Source organism: Helicoverpa zea, chromosome 5, assembly GCF_022581195.2.
Source record: "Helicoverpa zea isolate HzStark_Cry1AcR chromosome 5, ilHelZeax1.1, whole genome shotgun sequence".
NCBI lineage: Eukaryota > Metazoa > Arthropoda > Insecta > Lepidoptera > Noctuidae > Helicoverpa > Helicoverpa zea.
This window is the reverse complement of record NC_061456.1, coordinates 9,638,175-9,660,662: the sequence shown is the minus strand read 5'-3', so window position 1 is coordinate 9,660,662 and position 22,488 is coordinate 9,638,175. Positions and strand designations below refer to the sequence as shown.

General features: G+C 37.0%; 3 protein-coding genes across 5 annotated transcripts in view; 1 reads left to right on the top strand and 2 right to left on the bottom strand.

Moving 5' to 3' along the window:
* The window catches only part of LOC124630193 (afadin), a 69,014-nt gene extending 51,931 nt beyond the window's left edge, over positions 1–17,083 (bottom strand). Inside the window, exons 1-6 of the mRNA XM_047163932.1 lie at positions 16,729–17,083; positions 13,242–13,311; positions 6,404–6,532; positions 4,379–4,487; positions 1,577–1,767; positions 1,112–1,268 (exon numbers count right to left, since the gene is read on the bottom strand). Of these exons, the coding sequence (XP_047019888.1) occupies positions 1,112–1,268; positions 1,577–1,767; positions 4,379–4,487; positions 6,404–6,511 (565 nt within the window). The 5' untranslated portion in view covers positions 6,512–6,532; positions 13,242–13,311; positions 16,729–17,083. The remainder of the gene's footprint in view (positions 1–1,111; positions 1,269–1,576; positions 1,768–4,378; positions 4,488–6,403; positions 6,533–13,241; positions 13,312–16,728) is intronic.
* LOC124630190 (NADH-cytochrome b5 reductase-like) lies at positions 887–22,388 on the top strand. Of its 2 annotated transcripts, none has more exons than XM_047163926.1 (2): positions 887–936; positions 21,466–22,388. In XM_047163926.1, the coding sequence occupies exon 2, from the start codon at positions 21,504–21,506 to the stop codon at positions 22,386–22,388; it is 885 nt and encodes a 294-aa protein (XP_047019882.1). In that variant the 5' UTR covers positions 887–936; positions 21,466–21,503. The 2 variants fall into 2 exon arrangements, with proteins under 2 accessions (XP_047019882.1, XP_047019884.1); XM_047163928.1 differs by lacking the exon at positions 887–936 and adding an exon at positions 21,352–21,400.
* LOC124630192 (high mobility group protein I) lies at positions 17,873–19,874 on the bottom strand. 2 transcript variants are annotated; one of them, XM_047163930.1, is made up of 4 exons: positions 19,781–19,874; positions 19,115–19,222; positions 18,882–19,037; positions 17,873–18,783 (listed from the first exon to the last, which is right to left on the bottom strand). In XM_047163930.1, exons 2-4 carry the CDS (start codon positions 19,184–19,186, stop codon positions 18,658–18,660), a joined length of 354 nt encoding a protein of 117 aa, XP_047019886.1. In that variant the 5' UTR covers positions 19,187–19,222; positions 19,781–19,874; the 3' UTR covers positions 17,873–18,657. The 2 variants fall into 2 exon arrangements, with proteins under 2 accessions (XP_047019886.1, XP_047019887.1); XM_047163931.1 differs by having other exon boundaries at positions 19,785–19,835.
* Positions 22,389–22,488: the final 100 nt, after the last annotated feature.

Below are 22,488 nucleotides of genomic sequence, written 5' to 3'. Positions count from 1 at the left end.
TCTTAGAAGCGTTTGTGGAATTTGACGCCTCGCGCATCTATAGGTAGAACAAAACACTACTTCATACATTTGTAATCACTATACTTCGGCCGTTCAGAGAATGCGTTCCTGACACCTATCAGTTAGTCACGACTAGTGATGGGCACAACATAACACTGAGTTCGTTACCGTTCCTTCAAAATGAACCGCCGCATTATTTTAAGATTATTTTCGTTTTAAATTGGCGGAATCATTTGTTTTATATTTTAGTTATTTAAGTGGAAACCAAAAAAAGGTAATATTCATATAATAAAATTGTTTTATTTATTCTTTGTTACAAGTACATTGAATTGAATGTGCGAACAGAATATTAATCAGACTCCGATTTGCTTGAGGAGGTGGTGTCTTCATCATCATCTTCGCCTACATGTATAATTATATTATTATCAATAACAGAATCAATCCTGATATCTCGGTCTAACAAAAGCCGGGTAATCAAATAAAAACAGATCGAAAACACTTGAAAAACGTGGTCTATGCGCACGAAACGACAACGGACGACTGTTTTAGCGTCACAAAATGGCGGTCCATAACGCCATTTGGGGTTACCATTTTTAATCTAAGTATAAAAATGCGGTTTGGTCATAGTTTTATTTTTATATTTCATAAAAGTTATAATTAAGTCTTATAGTCCATTATTTTCCAATTCTTAAAAAGAAAATCAAAACGTATTATTTTATATTATAACTGTATAAGAACAGATTACGATACTTGCCTGTTATTTTTAGCACAGCACTACAAAATATAAACCGCTGACATAACCTTGTAATAGCGCAGTATAGATTTAGAAAAATATTGTTTACCAAGTTATTTGACACTCAGTTTGGCACAAAATTATAACATTCATTGATTATTGATATAATAATGTTGTTTTAATGCTCCTCAATTGTTAAAACGGTAAACAACCAGCAAAAATATTTTTATCGTAACTGCAACGCCATTGCAAAGTTACGTCGTCAGTTCAATCGCGACGTGTCAGGAATGCATTCTCTGAATGGCCGAACTATAGTAACCAACTTCGGACAAGCAAAGCTTCTCGGCGTGCATAATAATAATTAGTAATATTGTTCACCTGTATAAAGTTTTTCGGCGACTGGTCTGTTTTCATCGTTAGTGTCGGATTTGAGTCTCGATAGTTTTTCTTTTTTCTTCAGTTCTTTCTTCTCTCGTTTCGATAGTTTTCGTTTGAAGTTTTGATCTCCTTTGTCGTTCACAGCCGACAACGGGACCTGAAACAATATAAGACGAATTAAGAATATTAAAATTTTGAATTTTAAGTTTTTGTAATGCAAAGAAAAAATCATAAAATTTCCGCATAGTGCCTCCTTCCCTAGATATAAATAGACAGTTTGGGTATTTGTTACGATTTAAATATGTAATGGCTGAATCGATTTAGATGAAATTTTGCTATATGATATGAATAGATGCACGGATGAATAGGAACATTAGGACCCTGGAAACTACTTCTCATTGTGTTTAATATACACAGTAGGCCCTGGACTCTAAAAAAAAGGTAATAAATATGTATGCATTGTACCTCATTGTTGCTAAGGCACTTGAGCAGGAACCTCCCCTCTCTATCATCAGCATGCCAGTTGAGCTGCACCAGCAGCGGCTTCTCGTGCGGCTCCAACTTGCGCTCGTCGTCCGGCCCGTGCGTCTCCCACAGAGAGTACGAGCCCAGGGATAACATGCGCATGTCCGGACGGAACTTCTCTATCAGCGTTTCTGTTGAATACACAAAAAAATATAACACTATAAAAAAAAGCTTTAATTAATGAAATAAATACTACGTAAGACAAGGCGGTATGGTCGAAAGACTAGGCAATTTGGTCGAAAGACTTGAAGCCTGCCTTATGGACAAATAAAAAAAATTCTAGTAAGTATTATGGTATTCTGCGATGATACTTAGATTATCATACTACTTATAGAATAGCTACAAATTTTTTAACCATTGCTTTATTTTCCAGACATTCGGGTAGTGTCACTTGGAGTTGTCTTTTTTTGGCTTTGCGTAAAGGTAATAGTTGTACCAGACCTCTGTCACTCGACGTACTTGCGAGCGATAAATGCCTACCGCTCGCTGGGTTACCGGTAGCCCCACGCGGCTCAGGGCTTTCAATAGTCACACGCGCCGCGCGCGTTCCAATATTATTATTTTTATTTCGTGGCATGTTATGCTGTTAGTTTTTATTAGGTTTTTTAAGCTACCTAACAAACTGATGGATTATTTTGAGTTGGGTTGGTTTATATGCGACTATTGTAAGATTTAGAAACATTTTCTATTTATGAACTTATCTAGTAATTCTATTTTTTTTAAATAAATTAATACTTATCTACTTTATGATTTTAACAACAGAGATCATTAGGTACTTATTTTACTTTAGATACCTACTTAGTTATATGAACTGTATTGTGAGTTTTGTAGCTCAAAACACATCTCGAGTGTAAGTAAGTATAGTTCTGGTCCAACTTAATGACGACTCGGAACATTACGCGTGTCGCTACGCAGAAACCAATTTTAGGTATGTATCAACACTCGACGGAATTGGACCATATGGGGTATGGCACTTGTGCTCAAAAAATAGTTGGAAACCGCCTTTGATTTTGACGAAAGCTTTACTTAAGTATTTACCTATGCTTACGTATTAGTTAATATTTAGTAATATGTACCTACACTCCATTTTAGTTGGCAATACAATAGTTAACTAAAGAAAAATATTATTGATATTACTTTTTATTTAAAAACTCAGTTTTAAAAAAGGCTATCTTAAAATAAGCGTAACTTTGTTTTCCTACTTAAATATTAATTAATTGTATGAAGCAACCCTAAGCACGGCCACGGCACGGTTGCGGTCACTGAACTGTGCGCTATCGCATTGGAATAACAATCAAGCGCTCGAGCTTTTAAGGTTCATTTTATAACGCAGCTAGGAATTTGTAGGTAGTTGGGGAACTTGTAGGTGCTTATAACAGTAGGTATGGACCTTTTTGTATGGAGTGATTTATCTGTTACGTAGTAACTATTATATAATCTGTGGTTGTACGGATAAATCTGATCGAATGGTAAGTCAGAAGAGTCAAAGAATTCCATATTTACTTCGTTACATAGTTATCTGGCGTGAAGCTGCCGTGCAGAAACTTGCATTCCACAGATGTAGGTCAGTAACATACTCCCAAGTTGTTTATATTTTGTAATAGCAAGTTATCAACTGCGTTATCCGGTTGTACAGACTCGTTAATTTTACAAGTATATTTCACTATATGTAAGGAGGTGACTAGTTGACTCTACTCCATCATAATTACTACACCTTATGATGACGTCAAAATATTAATACAACCTACGTATGTCTATTAATTGGGCACTCATAACTCGCAAAGAAAATTATCACACTAACATTTAAAGTACATACATAGTATTTTGTTAAAAAGATAATAACCAGAGTATGTTGGATATATTAAAATATTATATTATATCTCAAACAAAGGAAATAAATAAAACTTAATAAAAAGTACTCGGACAGTCACGTGAGATATAAAATATGTAATAGACTCGAGACAGGAATAGTATAAAGCAAAGTAAACAGTATTTCCGTTTATTTATACTGGCGAGATTGAACGGCGATCGATACCCACAAAGAGATATAAAGTATGCAAAAAAGTCTTGCAAAATTCTTAGCTGAAATGTACTTTTTATTTATGATGATGATGATGTCCTCCTAGCCGATTATCGGCTACGGCGGCTGTTCTCATGTAAGAAGATTAGCCAACTACGCAGGACATATTATAGTGCACGAGCATTTGCGCAGACACAGGTGCACTCACTATTCCTTAACTCTCATAGCCCGATGGGACGGTAATCCGACACGACCGGAGAGAGATCAGGCGCAGGACCGACATTTACGTGCTCTCCGATGCACGGGTGTATCAATCACCAGCTTCCAGGCTCCGGGCTGCTTTGTGAAAGTCTTCTAAAACCCACAAAGCGATTTCGGCCCGACTCGGGAATCGAACCCGAGACCTCGTGCTTAGCAGCCGCACTAGCGACAGCTAGACCAACGAGGCAGTTTATTTATACTACAATACGGACTCAGCACAAGAACAATAGCAATAACACAAGCAATGTAGACTACATTAGCTAACAACACCCTTCATAATCTCGTGGGCAAATTAATCTTTAAGACCCTCTCAGTAACTCTCTAGTAAAATTGGCAAACATATATAATAAGCCTTAAGTGAAAAGTCAGCAGTAAATTACCTAAGCGAGTTACTACGGTACTTGGTGTGTTCAGTAGAAACGGCTTTAGGTCGTAAAGTGTCATTATAACTCAGGTCTCACCTATGACATCGCTCACAGTGGCATCGGAGGCGACACGAATACATTTCGTTGCTATCTTCTGACCCGAATCTTGGAAATAGAACCGCATAACACCGTGGAACTCCAGATTCTGAAATGAAGAAAATTACAGAATATAAGTCTTTAATCAACAAAGGAATTGAATGAAGACTTGGGTTAGATGTCCAAACAAGTGTTCATAAATATTCCTATGTGTGATTTCTCAATAACTAAGTCCCCTATGCCCGATTGATGGCAAATAGCAAGCACGTTCTTTAAAGGATACATCTGTCTGATACTTCTACAAGAAAGACTAGCGTGATGTTTTTAATTACTTTAATTACTACACAGATTCAAAATTATCTTAGTGGGTTCTTTGAACGATAAACCTTAGTAAGTGTACAGCGATGTTATCTTCGCAAAATATTAATATTTATCAAGCATAATATTTGCATGATAAACGCCTTGCGATGTTAGGAACAAAGGCGAGTTTATTAGTTCTCTGTAGTTAGCTTTAGCTTAGTAATTCTAATGTCTTATTTGCCTAGATTAAGGGCATGGAAAGGATTACACCAATTTACTGGCTGATGCTGTTTTGTGTACACATTGTATAGCGATACACCGAAATCAGCTTAGATAAGTCTGAAATTACAACATCAATGACCGCAATTATTGCCGACTTATCAAATTTTTTTTCAAAAATAGGACATGACTTGAAAGTGGTAATTCATTATGAACACTACCTACATAAATTCTTTATAACACATGTCTTGGCAATTAACCAAGAAAAAGAGGTCGACAGAAATCCAGATAAGAAGAAATGATTTGTTAAAAATGGCATCTCATAATAATCTTTTAAAAAGTAACAGTTTATTTTTGTTCGTCTGATAACTTTTTTTATAACTGCTTCTCTTTGTCTTTATATGTATATGCCATAATAGATAGTCTTTACGTCCATCCGCCATAACATTTTATGGGGACCAAGTTCCTTAGCGAGGCTAACTGAATGATTTAATTGGTGATATTGGCATAAAGTGGGAGACTAAAACACTCTCTAAAAAGTCGTGGTGGCCTAGTGGGCAAAGAACCAACCTCTCGAGTATGAGGGCGCGGGTTCGAATCCAGGTCAGGCAAGTACCAATGCAACTTTTCTAAGTTTGTATGTACTTTCTAAGTATATCTTAGACACCAATGGCTGATAAAAAAAAAAGGGTGAAGGAAAACATCTTGAGGAAACCTGGACTATATAGTCTGAAATCACCAACCCGCATTGAGCAAGCGTGGTGATTAATGCTCAATCCTTCTCCGTGAGAGAGGAGGCCTGTGCCCAGCAGTGGGACGACAAAAAGGCTGTAACTGTAAAACACTCTGCACCACACGAGATTTTCTCCTGATATTGTTATAGGTTGTATCTGTGTGCTTGGGAGGTTCCTAATTTTCAGCTATGGGACTTAGATTTTCAACTAATAAATGTAACGTTTGGTTCCCAAAACAGATGTGACATATCAATAAAACTGGATGTTGCATTTGGCCGATCTTGAAAACCAAAATCGACATTGTGAAGTACCTGTTGTTTTTTTTTTATGATATGAGTATGTAACTTAAGCACATGATCTTCCTTAAATTTTCAACCATATCTGTACAAAGCCAAAAAGCTAAACGGTGTGACGGTTAAAACACTTCATCCGAGTTTCAAAAAACTTAACAGGTTCTTAAGACTTCGTTATTTATCAATGGGTTTATCATTGATAAAGTTGCTCGATAAGTTAAAGCTCGATACTTTTTCATGAGTCACTTAACGTCTGTTACAATAATGCATCTTAGAGTGTATTTAACAAAAACTTGATGAGCTGTGACTAATTTGAGTATGACCAGGCAGACATGCAGAAAATAAGTATCATGTTTGATAATAACATAGTTATTAATGTTGAAGTTACCGTATTTATGTCATGTCGTATGTTAACTGGCTGAACAAAAAGGGAAATGGAACCTATGTGGATGGTGATAAGGTGTATAATGCAAGGTTACCTCATTGGGTTCACTGAGCGCGAACAGATCAAGGCGATTGGCGTTCCACTGCTGGATCATGTTGCGGAGCGCCTCTCGCTCCAGCATTCGCTTGTCCGCCGCGTCCATTGTGTCACCGCATCAGTCAGCCTGGAACGTCACGCCACATCATTAGCTCGTTACTAAGGACACAGTGCTCTGGATAATCAAGGGTAAATTAATCAGCAACAACTAGGGGCAGGTGCGCAGATCAATAAAGGAATCGAACTGTATGAATATAATGTCAGTTTGTCTTCTGATCAATATTGGGTATTAATCAAGTAATTTCACTATCACACACCCAAACACTAGCTTATTCTAATTATCTTGCTTGTTCCTCAATTTTGTTTTCCCGTCTCTACTACCAACGTCACAATAAATCATTAGTAGTGGCTCGCTATAATAGTTGTTTTATTGTTTCCGATAATTGCAACTCTCACATCGTTATTATTTATTAATTATCACTACACCAACAATTAAGTCAACAGTTATCTTGTTCATTTTACAGCTCAGAGTGTGTGACCTAATGCCATCGTAATTTTAATGACCTAGGCTGATCACGATAAACCCAAAACGACATAATTAAAGGGTACAGATCTAAAAATTAAATCAAAAATCGTAAGAAAAATTGTGTAGATATTTACTTATTTAGTTTGCCCGAGCCACAAAAAGGTATGGCAACAATCAGCCGCACCTAAACAAGTCGCCCTTATCAATGTGGCAATAGCGATAATTTGTTAAATAATTATGTCACTTTAGATACACTTAGAACACTCATACAAGAACCAACAACAAACAATTCTAGAGACTGATACAATCGAGAGAATAATTTTATACGTAAAATAAATGCTATTCGAAAAGCGCGATGATTCGGAAAATAGCTAAGTTCCGATCAGGCGTTCATAGTATTTCCGCCGTTTTGATTGATGTAACATTCATGTTACAACGTTCACAATGCGCGCCGACTATTTCGGGAAAGAAAGTACTTCGCTTATGTATAGTAAACATTGGTATTGAATCAAACAAACACAGTGACTATGGTAACCATGAATGTGATCATGAATCTAGGTCAAGCGGCTAAGGTTGTCAGGTAACTTTCTATTACAATATCGTTTAATTGGCGATAACTTTTAATTGCACCTGAATTTAGCAAAAAAATCTTTATTGCGTTTATTCAGTTTCATTAAAACGTTAGGTAAGTCTCTGTGGGCGGTTTCTGGCATTCATCATGTGCACACGCGCGCATTACTGTAGGTACCTATTTATATCGTAAACATATGGCCCCAGCGATCATGAAACGGCCGACCACCAATGACCGTAAATTCTCTCTCTTCTAAAAAGGTAAGCAGACGTGTGATTTAAACAAACAAACTCTGATTCTATACTCGCGCGGCGAGCATACGAATTTAGGATTGAAGTTATCAATGTTATACAGGTACACCTTCAACAACAGGATTCTGCTGCGGTTAGCGTTGATGACATTGGACCATTAGAATGAATAACAACTAGACATGAAAAAGTTTAAATATCAAAGTTTCATAAAAGTGTACTCATGGAGGTATTTTTAAACAGTTACTGGCAGCCCTACATCAGTAACTAACAACGTAACCAGTGTTCTCTTAAGTTTAGAATTACACAGAAACATGTTCCTATTTCATCTCAGTTTTCATCTGAACCAGTTTATTAGTGTTAACTGTCAGAAAACGAAACAGCCGTCAACGTTGTTATGGTTGAGCTCGCTTCCGCTTTGCCTGAATGCAGCATACGTGGTACTGCACTGGGCCAGAGCGAGGAACTACGACCCATTCAAAACACAGATCGTTCACTAAAAACATAAACACGCATCGATACTGTAACTGACGGAACGCATGACTCTGAATCTGTAATAATAGCCCGAGAGTAACACTCAAAATAATAAGAAACGTTTACATTATCAATTAGACCAACGGGGTCGGTTGATTCCAGTCATGATGCCACGCGAAAAGAAACCTCAAATATAACCGACTGTGTTGAAACAGTCCATGATTAAGTGCCATAGCGTCTATAGTGTGTGCCGGAACTTCACGCTTGGACGCCGACCTTGCCTCTTCCTGTGGCTCACCAGGAGGTGATCTGCCGAAATGTTTCACTCTCCGACGATGACTGTTCATGGGTTATTGGCATGACCGGATTCTATTTAGGACATGGATGATTGCAAAATAATTTTGCTCCGCGTTGAACAGAACCCGTAAATAATATCATAAACATTATTCCAGGAAGCTAACCACATATAACAATGTGGTATGAGAATCTGCAAGAACGCAACACACTAACGTAATTTATGAGTAAACATAAACATTCTAGTTTTCATTGAACAGGTTAATTCTGTTTAAGAGCAGCGTGGGAACGCGTGGAGTTAAAATAAAAGCGGGTGCAAAAACCATGGGCATATCGACCCCCGCGGCAAGTGCATAGGGGCGGAACAAGTGGACCTATCCGCGACGCGACACCACGTATTTGTTAAGCACCGCTGTGCACTTGCTTAGCCGTACTTAACGGTGAATACGTAGGGGTTAATTTCGGTTCAGTAATAATAACATTAAACGCTTTTTGAGGAACTTTTATACATGGTTTAACTTCTTATTTAAATACGTGATTTTGATACGCAGTTTCTCTTTCATTAAGTGTTTGAATAATTAAAAATATAATTACCAAATTAACGTCGCTATGTCACGTAATATCATTAAAAAATATGATAGACATGTTTTATGTCTAAAACGACTAGACACATCGTTTATGACCTGACTGCAGAGGGTATTGTCATTTTTCTCTAGCGGTAAAGTCATCATTTGACAAATGAGGATGCGCTATCGGTGTAATTGTGTGCACAAAGTAAGTCCGATTACGGGAATCGTGAAACTTGAGTGTTCGCGACTCGCTGATGATCGCGACGTTGTACGCGGGCCTGAGAACTTGGCCCCCTTATGTGAATGCTCCCATGTCTGTTATGTAATGCGACAGTACTGTTAGTCTGTCACGCAACAATACTAATTGACGGCGATTTAAGTTCATCTTTACAATTCACATAGTCGGAGCTACGCGCTTCGGTGTGCCCAGATGTCACTCGACGCTCCTTATCTTGAATACGGCAAAACATTTCAAAACCGGCTTTTGTATCATCGCTGCCCTCGTTGCGAATGGACAACGAGTTTTTAGATCAACGAAGAGTGACTGATGTCAAGCCGCTACTTAACCTAGGTACTTAGATTTATTATTCAATTATTTACTGGACACTGCCGATTATTTAAGTGAACACAAAAAAATCGGACCTTTATTTCATACTGCTATACTTAATCAAAATCATTGACCACTCTATGAATACTTGACGGTCTGGTACTTAAACTTAATTATCGAACACACCCTCGTTCCTCAATGACGCATGTAATCAAATTATGTCAAGAAACGAACGCAATCCTCCAATTTGTGAGGAAAACTTATTTGTTGATAATGACCGCTTGATGTTTTTGCAGTAAAGCCTCAATGCCTTTTTGACATACAAACTTTTAAAATAAAATTTTGACTGAAAGTAATCAAATAAATCAATCGTTGTTAATATTCCACTTCAGACCCCGTTTGGAGGATTCGATAAAACTTAACTCCTTCACCCTACAAGAAGAAGCTAACTAAGAAAGTATTTTTGCACTATCATTCGTAAACTAATATTTTATACAAGGAGGTACCTTTACAAATCCCTTAATTTAAAAAGCTTAAATTGAACACCAAAATCCACTATAAGAACTCTAGAATAATGAATGAGTGTGTGTTATTGTATTTAATAATCGGAATGCGAAAGCACCAAGCTAAGGCATTAGTATGACTCACACAGAAGGCACGCGAGACTTGTCAAGTACCGGCGAGTGTAGCTAAGCTCTACCCTGAAGACCTTTTAACTAAGGATAATAATTATAACTTCATCATTGTTCATTTACAACCAGTCCTACATTTTAAATGGTAAACAGAACTGATATCTTTGACTTATCAAGCTATATTTCCTTTGGAGTTATATGAATGTAAAGTCGATATTATTGGGCATTGACTGACGCTCCGTTAGTGGTTAAGCGCACGTCAATGTACACCTGTTCCATACACGAGCATTTCTTAATAACGATACGTGACTTAATTCTAGAATCAAGTTACAACTCCAAAGATGGACATAATATAGGTACCTAATGTATCTATGTTATATTTTATGGTACTTATGTAATGTAGACCAAATAAAGCATATTATTTACTTCGCGCGTTTTCAATCATCTGAAAAATATTATTCAATATGATGTTTTCTCAAAGCCTCAAAGCCTTTGAACAGCAATCGGAGTAATGAAGAATGTTCATGGTAAAATTATATTCCTTAGCTAAAAAGAAAAAAAAAGTAACGCTATGCTATCTGTCATTGAGAAGGAAGTATCAAGTAACGTAGTATTGGTGTTGTGCATTGGCTTAGTGATAGTAGGGCAAAAGTTTGGAGAGTGCGACAGAGAGAGGGCTCGCGAGCTATGTTAGCTGGCGGGGCCTCTCGGGCCACGTCCACGCCAAGCATCGCCGACGAGAAAGAAAAGTGTGACGCGACAGACTATCGGCATTCGCGCTTCAACAAATGACCGTGACCGGGCGACGCGTTCACTCTCGACGAAAACGGGATCGCCGACCATGCGATTGTACGATATCGATGTTTAGTGAAACGTCACGGTAACTAGTTGTTGCGAACGAAAAATGTTTGTTCCGGTATACGGAACCAGTTGACATACAGTCATATCGACCAGCCACTGGTACGTACAGGGGTCGGTGGAGCCTGGCACCGAGTGTGCCCTGTGAAGGGAACCGATTCAGCTCACGCAGGCTCTTACGAATACCGAATCTGACATGAAAAATGTCATGTAGCTCGCAACTACAGAATAGTTATTATGCCAGTTTATTATTTCTACTCAATGTTTGACACTTAGGTATAAGTATATCTCTGGATTCACTCGAGGGTTAATGTTGCAGTTACTGCTATTTAATTATAATTTCATAACAGTCGAAAAGGTAAACCGATTTAAAAGATAAACTTCAACAATACTACTGTTGCACCATTGATGTTCAGACAAAGCGAGATGCCATTACAAGCTATTGTTTACTAAATCAGTTTTGCAAGTCAATAGTACCAATTCTAACGTTAAATATATGTATAATTTCAGAGTTCGTAACGTTAACACATCAAACGTACTGTGCATAAAGGTACTTGCAGAGATATACCTTAATTGTTGTAGAGATATTATGATGAAAAGCAGTGGTCTAAAAGAAACTGAATTCAATATTAATTTTGACATCTTATGATTTGAAATAGATGTTCTTGAAAACATTAAACATGGATTGCAATCTTAATAATGTATAGCTTTGATGATTGAAAGATAATTTCACGGAAAATGAGAAAATTCGTAGACCCTATGAATATCAGGGATCAAAATACTCACGAAGAAGGCTCTTAATATACGCAAGTTTTCGATATACGAGTTTAATGAAATATTGGTGTTATGTAAAACAGCAGATCAGTGAGAGTGTGTAAAGCGGTCAGGCTGCGTGAGCCAGGCGCGTTCCACTTGCAACCTAATTAAATTAGAAGCAATCGGCTCTGTTGCTGACGCGGTGCTGCGCCAATCCTAGTGCGGTGCCGCCCCCCTTACTCGTGCGCCCTAAGGTCATTGTTCCTCCCACACGACGCACCAATATGTAATTAACTAACGTGCAACACAATCAAACGCATATTTCAATGGTGCATTTTACAGCTAACAGTTACATATTGATACTTATAACTTTTGATAGTCTTTGAAAATGATGATCGCGAAAATCTTCGAAAACCACATGTATTTGTTGGCCAAAGCGTCACCTCGGCGGAACAAAAAATGCAATATGATACGAAGGAACAAATGAAAGCCTCGGTGGCGGACGGTGAAAAAAAAACAGGTTCTAAGTAGTTAAATGGCATATACGGCGAGTAGACGTGAAAGTTTAAACTGAGCTTAGAAAACTGACTACGTTGCTGACCAGCATTGGATCAAATGAATGACAACCCACTGAATAATTGCACTTAGGCATCTGTGATATTCGAGATATACTAAATTATCCCAGTCCTGTTATTGAGACTAAAAGTAGGTAATTCCATATCATTCAATTGCATAGGTGGTTGTGTCTAACTGAGTTATACGTTGGATAAACAAGAAACACTGGACCGGATGCAAGGAAAGTTGTAAACATAATTGAACCTAAATATATTCAGAACTGGGCCAAATGAATGCATTGCGTACTTCGCGCATGTATTTTACACGTTTAGGTACATTTGAGTAAGTTATGAAAGGGACTATTCGTTTGAAAATTAGCTTAATTAGATACACGAACATTTAGAGAGAAGAAACCAACACAGTTAGCATGTCTTGGAATCAATGAAAACGTTTCATTTTACAGCTAGGTACGTATGTGTTTGGATGAGCCAACACATAGTTTGCAGCGAGACAGCAAGGCTCCGGGGCGGGCGCACTGGCGCATTTACTACGTTGATGTAACGACCTCTTGAGGTGAAAATCGCCAGGAAAACGTATAAAGACGCAATCAGCGAGAGAAAAGCGCACAAACTGAGAGAGGCAAAAGCAGCGCCTTAATGGAATACTTAAAAATTCAGGACGTCAACCATAGCTGTGACCTACTGACGAACGCAATGGTATTTAACATAGCTGGTTAACGCTTTCTATCTACAGAATGCAGTACAAGCAATATGTGGTTAAAGTAAAGACCATACGGCGAAACTTACTTCGAAAAATTGCACTCGAAAGACGATTGACTGGGCAGTAAGCAGGCAAGAGTATTCTACGCCATGCTACCTGAAACAAGAGAAACGTTCAATAAAAATTGTTTTATTCGTCAAAATTATACAAGTGCAACGAGGCCGTCCATCAGCACAGTTACACAGTAACGATATCAATTGCCACAATTGTGAAGCGAAACCAAAATAATAGCGTGACAGTCACAATATCATAGAGCGGTATGGTAACTCATCATTAGGAACCGTTGCGAAAATCTTGCGCAAATAAACGGGAATTCGGTATAATACTCGTAAAATGTAAACGACTTTATTTGGGTATTGTACTGTATACTTAATTGTATATCAATAACTTCTTATTTAATAGAAAACTAGTTTTTAAGCTATAATGACGGTCCTCCTATGGACTGTGACGATGTAGACATACGGAGGTAAGACTAGGACTAGCTATCAGAATTTCTGGCTTCTGACCACCCGATTATCGTCACCTGACGATTATCGTCAGTCACAAATCATTAGCGAGAGACCAAAAACCAACGACTTAAGGGTGCTTTCAGGCTTTCATGCTCCAAATGCCTGAGTCAATGCTTGCAAAAATTCATGCTATTAAGCTTCTGAAGATCTTTGGGAATATTACTTTCTTATCAAACATCTAACCCAGAATTCATAAATTGGAGTGATTTCGAACTATGTCCGACCTGAATTCGCGAAAAACCTGGGTAAGTTTCCCTTTCATTCATGAATTTGTACGAAAAATAAAATTGCGGGAGCGAAGTCTCTTTCTTTCACTTTGCTGTGGGTAAGAGTAAATTGAGAGTATAACTATATAGGTACTTACGGATTTGTATTGGAAGCGGAAGTTGTGGAAATTTCATCCGGGATTTCTAGATCTACATTTCATAAGCGTTTGGATCGGAATTAATAAAAAGGCAACTTTGTCAAGCCTCTCGTCTTTATATGAAATATGTTTTTTTGTAGGCTGATAGAGAACTCCTTAATTTTAGAAGTATATGGAGTAACTCACACACTTTATTGACTACGGAAAACTTGCATCAAATTTATAATACCTGAATTGGTTCGCAACGATTGTATTGAATACGGAGCTACTCACTGCGTGCATCAGTGAGTCATTGAGGCAACGACCGGGTGGTACAGAATGGTTCATCCATTCTTCACAAACTTAAGTAGGTAGATAAGATTATATTCATATACCATCGTAAATCGAAGAGCTTTGCCAAAAACTTCATTGAACTAAACAGGCAACTAGGTACTTCATTTGCGTAAAAAGTTCTAACACAAAGGTACCTTTTTAACAGTGAAATATGGAGACAAATCTAAGACGATATTTTTTGAACGTCATCTATTTTTTACTGGTTATAAGTATGAAGGTTGTCCCACACGTAAGTAGCTACGTGCCGACCGCATAAACCCATACAAAGCTAATTAGAATGGTAGTCTCGTATGCAAAGCATTATAGTCAATAGCTACAACTCAACACTTGGGGCGATGTTATGCGACAAAAGACGTGCTCGCAAGGCACGTGTCACGATTGTTCACCACAAACCGTCGTTTTGGTCATGATATCCCTGAGGGAAGATTATTGTGCCACTGCCAACTAAAAACAACAAGAACTAAAGACAACTAAAAAACTACTAAAAATATATCAACTTAATTGATATGCTTTTCAAATACTTATTGCAATTTTTATGAATAAATTGGCATATCACTGAAAACATTATAGATATAGCCCTAAGCCAATAAAACAATGTTTTCAACATTAATGCTGCTTTCCCCTTGAAAGCTGTTTACAGAACATTGCTGTTCAGGTTCCCTGCGGATAGGGCTGCCATCTCGAATTTCGCCAAATTCGGACTAACATTAAAAAAACCCGGACATTTGGCGTAAATCGCATATTTTCCCCAGACGAAACCGAAACAAAAAAACAAAACAAGACCCAATTTTTAAACCATTTACTATTACCATATACCGGACACTTTTTGAAACCCCGCCCGGACAGACCCGTGATGGCCTCCAAACGAGGACAAATCCGGGGAAACCCGGACGGATGGCAGCCCTACATGCGGATAATATAAATTAGGGCCGGTTTTAACTATTGTTAGTTTATAATTTTCCCTTTAAAATGAAATATGAAAACTCTGACTGAGTCTTATTAAGGATAATAAGTTTTGCTCTGGCGGAGTTGTGCTCTGGCACAATCTTGTTCTTTAACTAAAAGATTAGGGATTAATGTAAAAACAATATTTTGTTTACTTTTTTTTACTTGTCAGCTGGAATCATACCTACTTTGGTGCATGTGTGAACTTATGCTTGAAAATAAAAATACATGCTTGCATGAATGTTATAGATGCGTGCCTCCACTCCAAATGTTTAATATTAAGAGTTATGTGAATGTCAATGCACTTGTTTATATACTTTGTTTACAACTTAAAGTTATCTTCACTTATATCATGGAAAGGAAAGAATTTTAAAAAGAGCATTATTTTCTATTTTATTAATTCATTTAAATGGCACAATGGGAGAATCATTTCAATGTAATAATGCAACATCCTTTTTAATCATTATCAAGGTATCAGTATTCAGGGAGAAGTTCCCTTGCCACACAGATAAGTAACTAGTTGTACATAAGATAAATTATGGAATGCATTACTTTGGGGAAATCAATGACATAAAATGTTAGGAAAAATATGTAGCGTTAATTCAACGAGACAATAAATTACAAAATTATCTTTATTTTTTTGTTGTAAATTGTTGTACAATTTGTTCAAATTATGATGCTCATTCAACTGTATGTTGCAATGAAGTTGAATGTATACGTTATCTCAATGCTCTACTACGAAATTAAAAAAAAACATTGGATTATTTCACAACAAGCTAGTTTAATGATTGATCCATTGCCTCCAAGCAATAGGTTGCTAGATATTCACGAAAAACTGTTTTCATGACCTTTATACTACTTTTAGCTGACACAATATCACAGTTGATTTTTCTGTAATGAAGAAGTAAACATAAATTAAGCTCACTAGGAATTATCTGCAGACTGGGTTATATTTAAAATGCCTACAATTACTGGACTAAAATTGAGTCTTTCAAAAATGTATTCCAAGCTGTTTTATTGTGGTGTCACCCCATACTGTCTCAATATTTTGCACTTTTCGTTTCTTGACTATATTATGAGACTATACAAAGTAGGAACACAAATTGACGAACACGGTAGTAAAAACATTCAAATATGAAAGTTCAAAACTTTAGAAAAACTTTGAAATAAAAGTATTTGTACCAGTATTACTACAAAATTAAAGAAAATGGTTTTATTTACGAAATGGTCGGGCTTTTGGATGTGTAATGTAATCAGACAGATAACGTTACGTGATTAACCTACCTGTGTCACAGCATTCCGAAGGAGCTGTCTGAGCCGTTTCAAAACTTTTATTAATTACATGCGTTGTAAAACACTTACCTTTTGCTATGCTTATGTTTCAATTCGCCAATTACCACACATAACAACAAAATGATTATCATCTATCATCACCAAAACAAATACACTTCAGAAGTTTGAAATTGGTCAACAACTTTTCAATGTACTGCGCGACACACGGTAGTACGATAGAATTGAACACACTTTAAAAGTTCACAAAAGTTAACAAATATTGGATATAAGTATACAAAACACACATGGACATAAATTAATACTATCTACTTGATGTTTATTTGCACCAATTGAAGAAAAACTTGTCAACGATTAAAGAAATCTCGAAAATGTTTTACAACGTACGTAAGAACACGGAGAATGACGCTGACAGTCAGAGTCAGCAACCGTCTCCACAACACAAAAGTTTTTTTTTTAATTTTCCCAGATTCAAAAATAGTTGCCACAATCAATAAATACTTTTGGATTGTTTTTTGCATTTCGCGAAATTATTACCGTGCCGTGATCCCTATCAGTCCCGAATGTAAATAATTTAAAAGACTCTGTTTATGAAAGATCTCGCACTAGGATCTCGGAAATCACAAGACAGGATGTAGGTATGAGCAGGAGATTCATCATAGGTTTGAATAATTTGTCATGTCCCCAGGTCTTACGCAGGCTTCCAGTCATGGTATATAACCCATAAATCTACCATAATAGAACACTGAAGTTTACAATATGTGAAAAATTCAGCCAATATACACACGGGGCAAGGCAACGCAACAAAGTGATAGATCACTTTATGCATTTTTCAATCATATCGCATCAATTTGTACGCATATGATAAATTTATCAAACAGAAGCATAAACTGGACACACAAACTCATTTATGAGTAAGATTGGAACCGGCGCAGGCGGCGACGGGACGCTGCTCGTGACTGCACCTTTGGCAGAAAGGGAAGTCAAGGCAATGCAAATGGCGTCTCCGGTTGGTAAAATTTTATAAGGAGCGCTCTAACCGAGTGCATTGGTGTTGCCAGCAAAACTTGTATGCCATTTGCCTCTTGCAATCGCGTCGTTCTAAACTGAGCCTCAACTGAAGTTGGCCGACCATCATAACTCACAACGATTTCTTCAGATGTGGATATTTTATATCATTTAAAAATTTCGATGCCAAGAAAGAGAAAAGCAAGCATGGATTTCATAGATTTATATTTTGTTCTAAACTTGTACATTCACGCACATACACACAATGTCAATAAAAACAAGTTCAGTCTGCCCAAATGTAAAAAAAGTGATACAAATGGCACTACTCACACCACTAATGATGCTAGTTTGTGGAACAGCTACATGCCAAGTGACAATCAAGAACACAATATGGATATAGTAACATCATTCACAAATATTACCAGTGTAACTAAATATTAAATACAATAAGGGAAAAAAAGTTTCAAAAAGTGAACATAATATTTATTTATTTATAAAATAATACTTGACTTTAAAGTCAAAATCATAAATCTACATAATTGTATGAATTACAAATCAAGAGATTACAAAATACCTATTTGAATAAACTCTACAAAAAAGGATCTTACAAATTAATTCTTAAAAGTTGTACGTTTCTAGGGAGAGCTAAGTCAGCCCAAATTTATTCAAGTGAGATAAATCTTTAATTTGCTAAAGTATTTCAAGTAAATGCATTGTCATCACACACAGAAGAATATCTTAAGCAGCTATTAGATTTGAAATAACTTCCTTTTTCTCACATGATTCAAATTTGGGTGGACAATCTCAGATGAGAATTTTGTACTGTCATGATAACCCTATGTGCTTTATTATCCAAAAGGCTTAGACCAATATATGCAATAATGTAAAGATCTACAACAAAATGAGTGAATTGCAGTAACACACACAAAAAGAGTTATCGTGACAAACAAATTACACTATGAGTGAGTGTTTTGTCAGAAAACAGAACACAATTTACTGCTCCTCAGAGCCTTCATCCTCATCATCTTCGTCCTGTTCCTCTTCAGTGGAGGCAGCATCTTTTTTAGGTGGTGGGTCCTTGCGTGGTCGGCCACGGCCCCGTCCTTCAACAGGTGCACTCTGGAAATAAAAGTATCACATTAATAAAGCAATAAGTGAACACAAAATTATGTATGAAAAAAAAATTGGAGGAAAAAATATAATGTATTTTTATATACCTTTCCTTTAGCCGCTGCCTTTTTCTTAGACCCCTTGGGCCTGCCTCGCCCTCTTTTGGCTACTGGAGCTTGTTCGTCATCAGATGATTTTGTAGATTCCTTCGTTCTGGTAGCTGCTGGCGGTCTCCCCCTTTTCTTGGTATCACCCTTAGCCTCCTGAACAAATAAATCACAATTGTAACATACAAAACTTGATTAGTATCAAACTCATTAAATTAATTAAAAATACAGACTGATTGTGTCCCATTAGATTTTGGTCTACCGCGTCCTTTCTTCTCAACGGCCGTTGATCCGTCATCAGACATTTTAAGTTATTATGTATCAGAAAGAGAAACCAAAATCTGAAACAATACAAACAATATTTTATTGAAAATTATCGCATCTTGTTATTAATTCGAATGTAACTATTCCACTAATAAAAGTGACGCCACTGCCGCTTCAGAGTCCATATACCGAGAGAAAACCGATATGTAAACATAAGAAACACCTTACATTTATGATCAGAAGCCAGTCAAATATTCATCAAATGACAACAATATAAAATCGTTTGGCAGACGCTAATTGATAGCACTCAAATTAATTATTTACTCATTACACAAAAATCAACCGTCGGCGGTTAATTCATGAAAAAATTGCCTAGATTCTAAAATATCTCAATACGAAATATAATTAAAACGTAATTCCGGCGAGACTCTGTACTTGAACATCAAAGTGTATTCAGGAACGCCAAGCGACTATAATAATGGAGTCTGCTTACATTAACTAAACACGGAACAATTCCAGGTACTACAAAGAGATAATATAATCATTTTTTACGGAAAATTGTGCCAATCAATTCAGCGTGTAAAATACACCAGTAAATATATTTCTTGCACTTTAATTATATTAAAAATACTCACCTACTTGTTTACAGCAACGTTAACGCAATGGGCCAAAGAGAATTTATGGCGGGCAGCAAACCGGTGTTTATCTGGCGTCTGTGCAGAGGGCGCTGTAGTCATTGTTGGCAAAAAATAAACACTACTGAATCAAATATTACAAAAACTTCAAAATTAAAGACTTGCAAAATATAAAAAAAAATACTAAAATTAGAAAAAGTCTCAGCAAGTACCTGTCAATGATAAAACAAATATGTTTTTGTAAAATAATGTAGTTTATTTTTAAATTCCCGCCAACAGGAAGCTATCAATAAACAAACAAAAAACGCTTGTATTGTTTAGATTGCTAGCCGACAAATTCAAAACCATGTAAGTGAAGGTAGAGTGATTATACTTCAGCTTCAATCGACTAAATAGCTAAAACAACGTTAAAATTCGGAACTGAACGTAGCAGCAATAAGTCGTAGATTTGGTCGCTACTCGATACGCTCACTATATGAAATGATCGGGCATTACTAAACCACGTCAGTTTGAACCCATTGATTGAAACAAAATGAAATTATAAGGGGATGAAACTAGATGAAACCTAGAAAAAATAATTTACTATCTCAATCTGTCGATCTCGCGGGTCGGGAAGTGAGGGGAAGGCGGTTTAAGGGAGAAAATCGGTTTATTCGCGACTCTGTAGCTGTACAATATCCATATATTCTACCATTTATCTGACATTCTCATGGGGGTATAATACTTCGTTTCTTTCCATCGTCACGTAACGTACCAGTCCATTAGGCTCTAACGCGGTTAGTAGTACGTCACCGTCCCGTATGCTGCAGTAGTCGGCAGGAAGAGCACGACGGGTAATGTTGTTAATGCTCGCATGCCGTGTGCCTACAACACGACCCGCACTTCTATAGACCATTCATGGTGCCGGAGGCTCGCGAGTACTGGCGACAGCTTCACCACATTGACAGCGATGCGGAGTACAGAGAGTAACAACAACAACCCAGACTTTCTTGGTCGGTCGAGGAACTGTCAAAACTTTTATGTTACGTTCACACGCGCGGCGTGCAGCCCGTCGCGGGCAGGCGAACATTCAAGCTGTTCACACGCGCGCCGTCGTGTCAGTCAGTGCAAGAATGGCGAGCAGCGAGGATCTTGGTGTTGTTGCTGTCATAGCCTTTGGCTTAACTTATTTTTATTGGAAAAAGAAACAAAATAATGAACGACGTTGACCATTCCGCCATGTTGTAATCTCCAATCGTAGCGACTTTCTTAGAACGTTGAATCGTCGCGAAAGCGCAGGAGAGACTGACTGCCCGCGCGCGTGTAAACAGTCGCACATTCATCCTTTGAACTATGCCAAAAAACCGACACTCGCCCGATTCGCGGCATTCACGGTCACAGGCGCGTTCACGGGCTCGGGCGTACCGTTTACACGCTCGTGAACGTGACTGTGCCCGTTGAATGTTGAGTTGAACGCGCGCGTGTGAACGTACCATTATAAATTGTCTCTAGTCATGTCTGTCAATCCGTGCCATAGACATTGACAAGCCATAGATGATACTCTATTAAATTAGCTAATCAGTCAGTGCTTTCACAATACCTACTCATTGTCATTTTATTAGTGAATCGTGAAAAATAGAAGTAATTATATATTATATAAATAGTAATCACAACGTATAAAAATATATAAATGGCACTTATTCTAGTTTTTGGTGTTGTGGATCAGATTCTGTATTATTAATAAATGGAGCCTTTAGAACCAAATGCTGAAGATTGTTGTAACAGTGGCTGTAATCCTTGTATTTTTGATATATACGAACAGCAGCTGAAGGCATTTAGAAAAAAGAAATTAAATGGGGACAATTTAAATGTTATCCAGAATGGCATTTCTCAATGGAAATACACAAAATTTGTTGTTGTTAAAAACTTCCCCATCTGCGATTTTCATAACTGTGTTACATTTAAGAGAATAGCCCAAAACGATACAACAGTGTGGTGGAAACCTGGTGACCACTTCCTCCTTAAGTATTCTTCTAATCAAAATTCATGTACGAGAGCATACACTCCCATAAAAGTAAAGAATGAATTAAGTGAAGACTATGATTTTTCTATATTTGCAAAAAAATATGACTGTGGCTTAGTTTCAACATACTTGTGTAATTTAAAAGAGGGTGATACTACTTTATGGAGGGGCCCTTATGGGCACTACAAAATGGAACCAAATAAATATGACAGAATTATCATGATTGCTCAAGGAACTGGCATAGCTCCGTTTATTACAATCATAGATGAAATTTTAAATGATGAAGATAATATGACAAAAATTAGATTGTTATATTGTTGCAAGTGTGAAAATTCTATCCTATTTAGAGATATACTTTATGCCTTTAAATCGTACTGGAATTTTACCTATGATATTTTTTTAAGCACTAGTTGTACATCAAATTTTAAGTGTAAATATCAAGAACCAATAAAACAGCATAGACTTAACAAGGAATATTTATTTAAATTAAAACCTTTTCTACAGAATGATCAGGTTCTTATATGTGGAGCACCTACATTTATTGAGGCTTACAAGACTCATTTAGAGGGGGAAATACTGAATAAAGAAAATATAATTATGTTTTGATGTTATGTTTAATTTGTTTCCCTGATCCCATAAAAAATTCACAATCAAAAACTAGCCCCACTAGTGGAAGGAAACTTTTGCATTTAGGGCGCATCTACAT